Raw genomic sequence first — 14193 nt, 5'->3', positions numbered from 1 at the left:
ACTCCAGCCTGGGCAACAGGAACAAGACTCCTTCTCCAAAAAAAAAAAAAAAAAAAAAAAAGATTTATAGCAAATCTGTGATTATTATTTTGCTAATCACTGGCTACAGTGAGGATAGCTTAGTACCATTATGTGAAGACCACCAAGCTTGGTGGTGCTCTTAAGTGGTTTTGCCCAACATGAGCTTATTTCTTGCTTATGTGGATTCTGTTGTAGGTCCTGGGACTCTCCAGGGCAGCTGTGCTCTGGGTAATAGTTTAGCATTCCAGTCTTGTGTCACCTTCATTTTAATACATGCTTTCATGATTGCAGTAGCAAAGGAAGGGAACATAGAGACTCAAACACTGGCAGTAATTTCACCAGGAAATAAAGCATTTCATGTCTGTTCACATTTCCACTTATCAAAGTCACAGGGTCATACCTAATTTCCATGGGGTGGAGCACATAGTTCTCCCCAGGACCAGGAGGACAGCAAAAAGTGGTAAGCACTGAAAATGCCTTCAGCGGTTGCGAAATGTTATGAATGTTTTATGACTAAGATTAGCCTAATCTTACTAGTATTAGGGTCCATAATATTACTAGTATGTCATAAATTAAGGCTGAAACTAATTAAAGATTTAATCTTGTCTTGTGATTGAAAGTTATGGACTTTCAAGTAGTTTCACTGTTACTCAATATTTGCATCATTGTCTGTGCAAGCAACTGTAAAAGCTTGCACAGCTCTGTATTCAGAAGCATAAATGATTCATGAAATTGTTTAACCAGAGTTATTGTTTAAAGACTAAAACCCAGAGGTATTTAAATAAATTGCTTTACTCTTAGTTAAAATCTCTAAAAGCAACTTTTTCTAATATGGTTCCAGTATTGTAATCCAAATGAGCCATGTGTTTTTTTCTTTTCATATTTAAGATGCACTGAAAGGACATTATGCACTGAAAGAAATAAATACCAATGCCTGCGTGTGGTAGACAAATGGCACATTGCTAGGCATTTAGTTCAGCAATCTTTTTTGTTGCTGCAATGGATAACCAACTAAAGGAGCATTAATATCAATTTAATTGTAATACCTGCCAAATGTTATTCTATCAGTGGCTAACACAGGTTTATTACTTGATGTTAGTGCTACAACAGAAGTCCCCTGCAGGATGTTCTTTCCTGTAAGATCTCTCCATCAGTTTAATCCAAATATGTTTTTAAAACTGTAATTTTAAATTCATTTCTTAATGTCACGTTGTTTTCTGAAAACACATTTTTGGGCCCATCAGAATGGCGCGCATCTTAAAACAATTGGCGCTTATGAAAAATATAAAATATGTAAATATATTAGGGTGGTGCAAAAGTAATTGCGGTTTTGTCATTACTTTAAAAAAAAAAAAAATGGCAAAAACCGCAGTTACTTTTGCACCAACCTAGTACCTGTCTGTCAGGTGTAAAGAATCATCTAAAGGGCATGCACGTGGATACTAAAACGTACAAACAAGCACACAGCTGTGTCTGATTCCTTTACCCTTGTAAAACTTCCAATAAGTGAATACAATCTATTACTTAATTCTTAGTTTATAGACTGTCATTAGACATACTGTTGTCCAGTTCTCATGTCAGAGCTGTTATAGGCTTTTACAAAAAAATGCCTCTGAAGACAGGGCAAGCTTAAACCTGCCACCAATTAGAAAGATCTGTGTCACAGGTGCGCTTTTAAAAGAATGGCAATCTTAAAGGTCAAGTTAAAAACACAAATTAAAAAAAACGATCCTGGACGTCGAGGGTCGGACTCTAGGGAGGGCAAGCTGCAGGCCCCACTCTGCGAGTTTCTGTCCGCATTCCGCGGAGGCCCCAATCCTCCCCGCGGATCCTGGCAAGGCAGGTAACCTCCCTTCCCCCGCACCTGTCCGGCTCAGGCGCACCAGCCTTCCCGAAGCGCAGCCCTAGCGGTGGGAATGGGAACACCTCGTCTGGGAGCTTTCTTTCGGTTCAGCTTCCCCAGCCGGACCCCAAAGACCCGAAGCCCTGGGGGAAGGAAATTCCAACTCGCTCCCGGCCCACCCCCGCCCCGTTCCTCTCTCCGGCTCGCTGCTTCCCTCGCTCCAATGCCGCCGAGCTGGTCCCCACTTATGTGCGGCCGTGCTGCAGAGGCGGCGGCGAGCTCCCGGACTCCGGGCAGGGAAATGGGGCAGGGTGAGTGAGAGAGCGGGCTCCAGCGAGGCCCCCAGCGCCCAGCCAGCGCCCGCACCCCGCCCGCGGGACAGGGGAGGCGCTGAGTCGGCCCTGCCCGCGCTGGGCTGAGCCTCGCAGGGGTTGCCGCTTCTCCATTCAAGTCCTGGCTTGAGAGCCGAGCGGCAAGAGCGCGGGCCGGGGAAGGGAAGAGTAGGAGAGGAAGCCGCGAGGGAGAACAGGCGAGCTACTGTCTCCTTTGGAAAAGAACGTAGGAGCCTTGGGTGGGAAAAGAGAGATCAGCCCTCCCAACTTCTCTTCGGGAAAAGTTTTCCTAGGGCGTTTTGTTTGTGCAAACTCGGCCGGAGGAGCCTGGGAGTGTGCTGCCGGCGTGGCAGCGGTGCCCGTGCGCCCGGCCCCGCTCCTCCTCCTTTTCCAGCCCCGGCAGCTCCTCTCCCTCCGAGAGGCGCCAAATGGCTACCCAGTAAACCCCACGGGGCGGGGGCTGCAGCGCCGCCGCCTCCTCCGCCGTGCTCTGGGCGCCCGCTAGACCTTGTAGCGACGGCGGCGGCGCCCGCGGGCTGGGAGCCGGGGTCCGCAGGTGGAAGCGCACCCGGGAGGCGGGCCGGCCGGGGCTGGGGCGGCTCGGGCGGGCTCTTGACGCTCAGCCAGCTTCGCTCCGGCCTCGGGAAGGCGCGCGTCCCGCCCTGACCCGCCGGCCTCTCCCACCCCAGCAGTGACGCGCCGCCTGGGAGCTGGAGCCCGCGCAGCGCCCCGCAGGGCGATGGACGGCCGAACCCCGCGCCCGCAGGACGCCCCAGCCAGGTAAGCCCAGAGCGCCGCGACGCCTCTCACCGGGGAGGGCGAGGCCGGCGAGGACAGCGAGGCCTCGGCCGTTTCACCTGGCTGGCAACTCGCTGCCCTGCCGGCGGCCTGACTCACTGACTGTCCTCCACGCGGCCGGGGAGGCTGCTTCCCCCCGGCCTTCTCGGAGGCCGCCCGGGCGGAGGGCTCGGGTCGTTTTTGGTTGCCTTCCTACCGGGGCTGCCCTGGGTTGCTGAAGGCCAGCTGAATGCCAGGAATTGGGTGAGGAGTCCGGGAGCAAAAAATTGTAACAAAGGGAACCTTGTTTGGGCTCTGGGGGAGCGGTGGACGATACCTGTAAGTGAGCTCCTGGGGAGGGAGGGCAAAAGTTTCCTTGGTCATGGGCTGAGGCCCAGGCAGGTGAGCAATGTCAAGGTGACTGTAGGGAGTGGGCTTTCTGCAGGCGGGTGGAGGGCGACAGGAGGGTGTGCCAGCTGTCAGCCCGCATGACAGTTCCGGGAGCGAGCGGGGTGCGCGCCTCTGACTGGGGGTGTGTGTGCCTGTGGCCAATTGCTGGTTCCAAAACCCAGCGCAAATCAGATTGCAAACAACTCTACTTTTCTTTTTATCCTCACATGTTTGAGAAGAGAGGAAGGGGGCTGTCACATGGTGAGTTAATATTAAATGAGGCATGTCTTCCTGCCAGATATGCTAATAGTTACCTTGCTAAGCGTTTGAGTAAACAGTAATGAGAACAGGTAGTTCTGCAAGAGATGAAGAAAACCTGAAAATAACCTTGGTCTTGGTAAATAGTTCAGGAGTAACCTGGATGCTAGTTGAGTTTCTCAAGTGGGAAACTCATTTGATGTAGTACAAGATTTTTCCCCCCAGCATAAGTGTTCCTCCAACATAGTTTATTTTCTTAGTTAATCTGAATGCAGAAATGCCCTAGTGAGAATACGAGCATTCCAGAAATAGAAACGTTAAGGAAAAATCGACGTTGTCACTAATGAATGAGACTTGTACAGTTTTCCTGATTTAAGAGTGTAGAAGTCATTTTTCCCTGGAACATTACAGGCGTTTCCTTAGAAGCAAGTCACAGCATGTTTATTCATCAGAGACCATGCGAACATTGGCAGCTGTCTAGAGGAAACATGGAAAAGTCTCAAAGCAACATGACTAATCTAAAAGATATTTAGTATAATTTTTACATAGAGGAAACATGTAGTGTATTAATTATTTCATTTTGCTCAAATTAACTTTCTCCTTTCTGCAAATATTACTCCCACTGTTGATTTTCATTTCTTTTCTTTCCCCAGGTTTTTCATTGCTTAAATATTTTCATATATCCTGACATATATTCTCACATTAGGATGAGTAAAGAAATATATCGGTAGAAAGATATTGAGCATACAAGCAAGGTTCCTAAGTGGAGCTGCAAAATTATGTGAATTGACGATGAGACAGCTGTCAGGATACCGAAATGTATTCAGGGATTGCAAAATGAGATAGAATTAAATTGGATTTGGAAATGGATTAGGTTAAGGTACTTTAAAAAACAAAAAAGAAAGAAAAACATACCTGCTTTCACAAAATACACCCATGGGTGTTCAGAAGTCACTGGGGACTTTTAAGTAAAATAGGTGAGGTCAGATGGCTCTGTGTTGAAGAAACAGAAGAACACTTTTTGCTGGCAAGCATAACTGTAGTAAGAACCTTCAGACTTTACTCTTGATATTTTATTTTAATGTAGAGACAAGGTCTTGCTATGTTGCCTAGGCTGATCCGAAACCCCAGGCTTCAAGCAATCCTCTCACCTTGGCTTCCCAAAGTGTTGGGTTTACCAGTATGAGCCAGTGCGCCCAGCCACTTTTGAGAATGTAAAGGTTAAACTGATAAGTTCTTTGCTTAAAAAGAAAGTACAAAAGAGCCTTATCTAATTTGTCAAGCATTTGTAAAGGACTTTTGCGGTCCCGTTTTCAAATTTAAGTAGGGAAAATCTGTCAACACCTTATCTAAAATAACACAGTAGTTCTATCATTTTACCTTACATTATTCTACTCAGAGAAGTTATCATTACCTGAAAAATATCAACATGAAAAAATTACCTCTCTACTTCATTTGTCTTATTTCACTTGTCTAACTTGTCCTTTGGCATATTCTGAATGCCTGTCATATAAGATTTGTTGAATATTTAATATTCAGTATTGCTTCTCTTCTTTCTCAAAAACCCAAAATATAAAAGGTTTAAACTGGGGGAAAAATATCTAGATAAGGGTATTTGGGAGGTGGCAGGCAGAAATCTTAATATGTTATAATTGTTAGGTTTTGGAGATAAATTTCTTGCTATAAAACTGACTAATTATATCATAACTCATTACTTTAATAGACAATGAAGCCTAGTTTAGTCTTTATCCTTGGATATTACTGTTGGAAAGAATTCCTCTGTAATTTTCCAAGTTTTACATTGTTGTAACATGTCATTTTAACATAGCACCAAGTTTTGTTCTCCACATTTTACAAATGAGAATCTGAAGCTCAGAAACACTGAGTGTGTTGAAGTCCCAGCAAATTAGTAGTAAAACCAGAAGAAAAACTCCAAGTGCCTAGTTCATTTTGTTGATTGCTTTTAATCTTTTCTTGACCATGGTATGATATAACATACCATGACGTTATACATTTTAACAGATAACTTATATTTTACCATTAACTCTGTAATATTTTAATACATTTCAGGAAAAATGTAGTTGATATCCTTATCTTCACTTTTATTAATTCTATGATAAATTAGCCCATTCAGGGAATGAGTATTTTAGGAAAATAAAATTGTTTTATGGCCTCTCAGCTGCTGCTTTTTCTTTGAAACATTCTAAATAATAATTGTAACATCAAAAGGGATAGTTTGAAGTTTGTTTGGTGCCTTCACACATTTAACTCGCATTTAGCATTCTATGACATTGTGAATTATATGGGTTGGGTGTCATTTTCTTTTCAGTGGAAGCAACGGTGCGCAGAAATAGTGGCTGCCGTAGGGTCTGTGCTGGTGAAGTCCCTGCCTTAAAAGGGTCTGATCCTGTGGTCATCTTGAATGTCTTTCATTTTGGCCTCTACTGTACTGCTTTAATCCCTTACCATTCTAGATTAGATCCCTTTCTTTTGAGACAAGCTGGAGTCTTGCTATGTTGCCCAGGCTGACCTTGACCTCTTGGGCCCAAGTGATCCTCCCACCTCAGCCTCCTGCATGGCCGAGACTACAGTCACAAGCCACTGTGCCTGGCTTTAGATCACTTTCTTAGTATTATGCAGAAGTATCCACTTTATATTTGTTGTTCTGTATCTTATGGGCTTCTTTTTGGAATTCGTTATGAGGTTAAGAGTTTAGATATCAAAAGACATTGAGTCACAACAGTTTCAGTTTTCCTTCGAGAAAAAAGTTTGCATGCAACTTTATATATATTCAAATGTAATATGTACATTCATATATAATATATTTACATATTTTATGTATACTATACATATACATACATATATACTCCTATCTAATTCATGTATATATGTTTTCATATGTATGTGAAAGTTGACTGGTTTAACTTACATAGTGATCTAGATGAAAAATGATAAATCATTTTTATATTTGTTTCTATGAAGTGGAAATCCTAGGTTAGTTTGCGTTTTTTTTTTTTTGCAGAGAGCAAAAATGTTGGAGACACTGGTTGGAAAATTGAAATGCTGCACTGGAGAAGAGAGTGATAGTCAAAAGTGATTTCCTTCTCTAACGTGGATATCCAATTAGTAAATTTATTTAAGTTTTCTATATTAGTACTTAGTAAAGTGGCATTAATCACTTAGAAAAAGCAACATGATTGCTGACATCAACTTGGGTGCTTATCTTTGGAACTAGTGCTTATGTTCTTTACTTGCCCAGATATGCTTTAAAAAAAAAATCCTTCGAAATTTAAATGTCAAAAGCTTAATTGACCTTGCTCTGAGGGATCTTAATATTTTGATTCTGAAGCACATTTTCAGGAATGTACAGAGGGGACAAAAGCTCTCTTTATCATTTTGCAGCTTTGGAGCTATGGAGTTAATTGAAGGCATACGAAAAATTAAAGAATGATTTAACAGCTGCTTTCTTAAGCTTTTGTTGAGGAGCGTTATTGGTTCTAAAGTTTCACTGATTGTATGAACTGAGTTCTTGAATACTTGAAGTTGAGTGACTTCTCTGAGGTTTCAACATGGGAGTCATCTGGGGTACTTTCACACGAATTATTGGGCTCCCATGCCCCCACCCATTCTGATTTTAATTCTCTTGGTCTGGGACCAGGGGATGGCTAGTTTTAAAATGCTGCTCAGGTGATTGTAGTGTGTGACCAGATTTGAGAATCATTGATTAAGTAGATATCAATAGCTGACATGGAGCTGATGCAAAAAAGAGAATAGAGGCTGTTACTAATCATTTATAGGGAACTCAAGATTGTAACTTTAGCATTATTTTGCCTTTTGAAAGATTCCATGTAGTTGCTTTGCAATATTATTTTTAAAGCTTTTGCTACTTCTTTTTGAATAAGTATATTAACTTCATTTTACAATGAATGAAACTGAGGATCAGAGAGCTTAATTAACACATTGAAGGTCATACAACTCTAAGGAATGGAAGAGTATTAGAAACAAGCTCTGATTCCAAACCTATGCTTTTCATAGTGCTATGTTTGCTACCATGGATTATACTGAATGGCTAAAAATGATTTTTATTTAAAGTGGCCTTATAAAAGCATTATCTTGATTCTTTTTAAAATTATGTTTACATTTTATATTTAAAAACTATAAATTTCAATGCATATAAAATGTCTAGCATTTAAAAGGAGATTAATTATTTGGCTTATGTCTTCAAAGTAATGTGTAACATATTCCTGTGTATGGTATGATGTAATTTAACTCATAGTAAACTGGCAGTTTTTTTCATCATATGACAAAGTCTATACTTATTTTTTGATATTAGGCAGCTATTAAATGTATAACAATATTTCAAAAGTAGGATTTTTGATTACTGAATAACAAAAATGAAATTATTTATTAAAAATGCTATACTTGCCCTTCAAAATCAATTACCTCTACATGAGTTAGAGGATATTGAATAACAATATTATGACCTTATATTTGTACTGAAATGCCAGATGTGTTAATATAATAATAAATGCCAAACTTCATGTTATTAAGACAACTACTTTTAATTAATCAGTCAAAAACTGCTGAACTCTTACTTTATATAAAACATATTTTTCTAGGTACTGGGAAATAGGCTTCTAATCTTAAGAACTTCACTACAGAAATTATATGTATCTGTAGGAATAAAATCAACATGATGTTAGTGTATAAATGGTACTTTGTTACTGGCTTAAAACATTATGTCTATGCTTAGAATTTAAAATGCAACAGCCTAACTTATGGGTCAGCAAACTATGTGCTGAAAGTCAAAACAGCCCTCTACCTGCTTTTTTATCCCCCTTTTTCTCCATTGTGGTAAAATATGCATAGCATAAAATTTACCATCTTAGCCATTTTTAACTGCATGGTTCAGTGGTGTTAAGCACATTCATATTGTTGAACCATCACCACCTTCCATCATCATAACTCCTTCCATCTGGCAAAACTGAAACCCTATACCCATTAAACAATAACTTCCCCATTCCACTTTCTCCAGCCCCTGAAAACCACCATTCTACTTTGTCTCTATGATTTTGACTACTCTAGGTACCTCTTACAAGTGAGATCAAAGTCTGTCTTTTTTTGACTGGCTTATTTCACATAATGTCATACATGTTGTAGTATATATCAGTACTTTATTTCTTTTTATAGCTGAATAATATTCCATTGTATGTATAGATCACATTTTGCTTATCTATTCATCCATCTGTGGATACTTGGGTTGTGTTCACATTTTAGTTATTGTGAATAGTGCTGTTGCTATGAACATGGGTGTACAAATACCTCTTGAAGACCCTACTTTCAGTTCTTTTGGGTGTGTTGTTAGAAATAGAAAGTCTGGATCATATAGCGGTTTTATTTATTAATTTTTTTGAGGAACTGCCATACTGTTTTTTGTTTGTTCGTTTTTTTGTTTTTTTTTTTTTTTTTTTTTTTTTTTTACAGTGGTTGTACCATTTTACATTCACCAAAAGTACATGAGGTTCCAATTCTCTTCACCAACTTTTATGTTATAGAGCCCCCCTTCCCTGTAGCAGCTATCCTAATGGGTATGTGGTAGTATCTCATTGCATGTTTGATTCCTGTTTCCCTAATGTGTAGTGATTTTGAATACCTTTTCGTTGGCCATTTGTAAATCATCTTTGGAGAGATATCTGTTCAAGTCCTTTGTTTTTCAATCTGTTTTAATTCTGTATATATTCTGGATGTTAATCTGTTATCCTCCACCTGTATTTATAGAGTTTTACTGGCAAACAGCCACCCATGCTCATTTGCAAATTATCCTCCAACCGCTTTCACATTATAGTTGAGTAGTCCAGATAAAGACCATATGGCCTGCAAAGCTACAAATATTTGCTCTCTGGCTTTACACAGACAAAGTTTGCTGACCCACTGGCCTAATTTACAAGATCAGTAAATAAACTAGTAATTGTTTAATTAAAAATTTATTGCATACAGGAGACTTATAAGTATTAACTGAAATGTCAGTTAAAAAAATTATTATCTGTATGGAGTGAAATATATCTTATACTAGGGGATTTTGCAGAATGGAGATTGGTGATTGATTCCTTTTTCAAGTAAAGAGTAGACTTGGCTGTTGGCAAACATTTTAGACTTTTAACATGTATAAGATATTAGAATATATTTTAAAGAGAATTCCAGACTTCTGTGCCAGAGAAACTTTAGAAAAAATGACTGATATAATTAAGAAGATATTTAGAAACGAATGTGCCTAGGAGGAAATGGACCAAAGGTGGAAGGAGTTCTTATCCAGTTTTTTGAGTCTAAAAGTCAAAATGTCTTTATAATTTCCAGCAAGTATTTTTATTGTTGTTGTTCAAGATACTCATATACTCAAGCTTTTGGTGTTCTAATATTAGTATGATAGTTGTTATGAGACTTTTTTTATGACTTTGCTGTGCTAAATTTTTTCCCCCATCTGCTACAGTAAAAACAAACTAAAAGTATGAGAGAAAGAAGTTTCCCATGACTATTTATAAAAGGCCAAACGTCTTCAGTTTTGAATACAAACTTCATATCTGAGGAATGAATCCTTTGGAAAAGATTCTCAAAGATTGGCTAGTCTTTAGAAAAATGATAGAGTGAGCATGGGTAATTTATTTCATTTAATTTAAGTTCACTGTACTGTTTATAAATTTAAATATTTTAAAACTGTTTACTTTAGATGTAAGAAATCTGTGGAGTTGAATTTTGGAGCATTTTGGCGAAGTGCTTTAATTGGAATTGTCGGCCGGGCGCGGTGGCTCACGCCTGTAATCCCAGCACTTTGGGAGGCCGAGGCGGTTGGATCATGAGGTCAGGAGATCGAGACCATCCTGGCTAACACTGTGAAACCCCGTCTCTACTAAAAATACAAAAAATTAGCCGGGCGTGGTGGTGGGCGCCTGTAGTCCCAGCTACTCCGGGGGCTGAGGCAGGAGAATGGCGTGAACCCGGGAGGCGGAGCTTGCAGTGAGCCGGGATAGCGCCACTGCAGTCCGGCCTGGGCGAAAGAGTGAGACTCGGTCTCAGGAAAAAATAAAAATAAAAAAAAAAAGAATGTAAAGGCAGGAGAAATGGCCTATTAAGCTCAACTCATAGAAAGTTGAAAACTTAGTTCTATTTGTAGCTTGTAGCTATTTATTTATTTATTTTTGAGACAGGGTCTTGCTCTGTGGCCCAGGCTGGAGTGCAGTGGCACAATCTCGGCTCATTGCAACCTCTGCCTTCTGGGCTGAAGTGATCCTCTCGCCTCAACCTCCCTAGCAGCTGGAATTACAGGCATGTGCCACCATGCCCAGCTAATTTTTGTACTTTTTGGAGAGATGTTGTCCAGCTGGTCTCAAACTCCTGGCCTCAAGAGATCCTCTCGCTTCACTCGCTTCAGCCTCCTAAAGTGCTGGGATTACAGGCATGAGCCACCGTGCTGGGTTTGTAGTGTTTTTTTTTTTTTTTTTTTTTTTTTTGAGATGGAGTTTCACTCTTGTTGACCAGGCTCGAGTGCAATGGCGCGATCTCGGCTCACCGCAACCTCCCTCTCCCGGTTTCAAGCAATTCTCCTACCTCAACCTCTCGAGTAGCTGGGATTACAGGCATGCGCCACCATACCCGGGTAATTTTGTATTTTTAGTAGAGACGGGGTTTCTCCTTGCTGGTCAGGCTGGTCTGAAACTCCGGTCCTCAGGTGATCCGCCCGCCTCGGCCTGTCAAAGTGCTGGGATTACAGGTGTGAGCCATTTGTTGGGCCATTTGTAGTTTTTAATTCCTCAATTGAAATCAGAGCTGCAGGAGTAATATAAACAATTATTATTTTTTAAAAGTATGGTTTAATAGGACAGAGGTTTTCTTTTGTAATGACTTCAGACTTGTAGAAAATTCCTTTGGACATAAAGGTGTAAAAATACCACATATTTGAAAATAGCCAAAGTGTTTCAGAAGCAAGCCTCTGAAATGTGGTTGAATAAGATGCTGAGTTATATAGTAGTTTGGGTTCAAAATATGGCTGTACTTATAAAATCTGATTTTTTTAAATATGATGTGTAGGTTGACTTTAAATAGGATCGAATGCTAAGGCATCAGAATATGTCTTTAAAATAATATTAATCATTAGAAAAATTACATTGTTTCTCAGTGTGATTAATTTGAGAGATTAACACCAAGTAATTGGTAGGTATTCTGGTATATTTTTAAAAATTAAATACACCATTTTACCTTATAGCCTAAAGTAAAGCTTTACATCATAGCTTCTGTAATTACAACATATATTTGTAAGGAAGTAGAGTTAAGATGCTCAAATCTAGGTGAGACATTTATCGACAGTCCTTCAGGATTCCATCTCTCGAATCTGCCTTCATGCACATGCACATGTAACTATTTCTGGAGAAATGGAAGCGAGGAAGTATTAGATGAGCCCAAGGGGAGTAGCGGGGGCTGAAGCCAAAGTTTTAATAGCTATTACAGTTGGGTATTGATTGAGATGTGCTGGAAAAACAGGAAATTGAGCTGCTAAACAGGAAAATGACTACTATCCTACCATTCCCAGACCTGATTGGCTGTGCCACAGTTTCTAGGCCAGTTAACTGTAATCAAGATAATTACAGGAGTCATTGAATTCATTTTCTCCTTTGTGCTAAGATGAATGCAAGTTACACACAAAATGGAAGTGTCCGAGGGTAGAGCAACTCTTTCTCTTTTTTTTATGCCTGATAGTCACTTGCTGTATTACTGCTTTAACAGAATTAGGAAAGAGACAGGGTCACTGTCTTATAGAACAATATCTGTATTTCCTGGTCTGTGGCAGCTCCCATAATTCTCAGGTATCCGTGATTCAGTTATTGGTGGCAGACTCCTCAGCAAACTGTCCTGCTACACTGTGGGAGTGGGTTCTTCCTGTCTCTTGCTCCCACATAAAATGTGTTGTTCCCCATTTCCAGATGGCAGCTAGGTGCTTTAACTTAAAGCAAAAAAAAATATTTTTTCTGTGCTTCAGGAGAGCAAAGCTGAAAGTGGTAGAAAAAAACATCAGCAGCTGAAAAGAATATTTAAATATTATTTAAATATTTATTTATTCTACTAGATAACTTAAGTAAAATTTAAATGATCCCTACTAGATAATTTAAATAAAATTTAAAATAAAATTTAATAAAATTTTAAATGTTCAAATTTATTTTTATTTTTATTATTATTTTTTGAGACAGAGTCTCACTCTGTTGCCCAGGCTGAAGTGCAGTGGCTTGATCTCAGTTCACTGTAACCTCTGCCTCCCAGGTTCAGGTGATTCTCCTCTCTCAACCTCCCGAGTAGCTGGGACTACAGGCATGAGCCACCATGCCTGGCTAATTTTTGTATTTTTAGTACAGATGGTGTTTCACATGTTGGCCAGGCTAATCTCGAACTCCTGAACTTGGGTGATCCACCCGCCTTGGCCTCCCAAAATGCTGGGGTTATAGGCATGAGCCACTGTGCCCTGCCAAAAATAAAACAAAATTTTAAATGCTTGTGATCCTATGATATCAGTCTTTTCAGTTTCCTCTTTCTCTGAAAGTGGGTAAGCTTTATTGTGATTATTACCTATGAACTTTGTTCCTCCCTTTAGGAAAGTGAGATTTGACTTTGATTGAATGAAAAATATTTAATGCTAGTAATCTGAAAAGAGGAAATATACTCATTTTTCCTCTCACATTTGAATTGGGATGAATTTTATATCTAGAATCTATTCCAACTTCTAGTTTACTTCACTTTACCATACATCATTTTGAAATATAATCTGATCTGAAACGAACAATATTCCAGAGTAATTCATACTGTATGTCTGTGATTCTATGTAGAAGTATGTAGTAAATTCACTCTTAGATGACGCTAAGAAAATATAGTCCTGAAGTTTGTGCTCGTATTCTTGTGAAATCTAGAAATATATTTCCAACGCTAATTTAGTTACATGGTTATAAGTAGTATAATCTTAAATTTAGGAGAATTTTTATAGCTTTCTAATCAAATTCAAGATTTGTATATATATGTGGGGTGCAACACTTTGAGATTTTCATTTTTTGTGTATCATTTAGTACACTAAGGTTATGCATGTTTGAATTAGTGGCAGTTCTAAAAATTATCTGAAGATTTTGAATATGTACTACAATTTTTGATCACCCAAATCCATTCTTTTTTGTCGATAGCAATGGGGGATTTGAATGTCTTGGATTTGGGACATTCACAGTTTCCATATATTACTGTAAAGCGTAGGTAAGGTAGAGACCGACTTTCTGGCATCCCATGGATATTTGGAAGGGTTTGAACACAAAGGTACCACAAATACCAATGGTATTAAAGGAATAGCCTTGGGGCACCAAGAAGTACAGTTTAGGAAGCAGGGAGTGAGTAGTACAGTGAAATGATTTAATTCCATGGTCAGCATCTTTTACTACTACTTTTACTGAGGAACTCGTCTCTGCTTAGTTGCCACTCAGTGGCTGAACCACTGTGGATGGTTTTGTACCCATTATCACCATGGCCCTAGGACTCTCTTTTTTTCAGAAT

General features: G+C 39.7%; 1 protein-coding gene and 1 long non-coding RNA gene across 13 annotated transcripts in view; one reads left to right on the top strand and one right to left on the bottom strand.

The window, feature by feature from the left end:
* LOC129532105 (uncharacterized) overlaps positions 1-3494 on the bottom strand; it is a 71979-nt gene extending 68485 nt beyond the window's left edge. Inside the window, exon 1 of the long non-coding RNA XR_008677720.2 lies at positions 3311-3494. This is a non-coding gene — a long non-coding RNA (uncharacterized lncRNA). The remainder of the gene's footprint in view (positions 1-3310) is intronic.
* The window catches only part of COBLL1 (cordon-bleu WH2 repeat protein like 1), a 193572-nt gene continuing 181324 nt past the window's right edge, over positions 1946-14193 (top strand). For 2 of the 12 annotated variants that reach the window (XM_055380236.2, XM_004032717.5), the window contains exons 1-2: positions 2012-2175; positions 2886-2976. In XM_055380236.2, coding sequence (XP_055236211.1) covers positions 2088-2175; positions 2886-2976 — 179 coding nt within the window. In that variant the 5' untranslated portion in view covers positions 2012-2087. Of the gene's footprint in view, positions 2176-2239; positions 2977-6643; positions 6748-14193 lie in introns of those variants that run through there. The other 10 variants (XM_063694946.1, XM_031008563.3, XM_019022448.3 and 7 more) reach the window with 9 other exon arrangements.

This window comes from Gorilla gorilla, chromosome 11 (assembly GCF_029281585.2).
Source record: "Gorilla gorilla gorilla isolate KB3781 chromosome 11, NHGRI_mGorGor1-v2.1_pri, whole genome shotgun sequence".
Classification (NCBI taxonomy): domain Eukaryota; kingdom Metazoa; phylum Chordata; class Mammalia; order Primates; family Hominidae; genus Gorilla; species Gorilla gorilla.
Note: the sequence above shows the minus strand (reverse complement) of the source record. Positions and strands in the feature narration are given on the sequence as shown.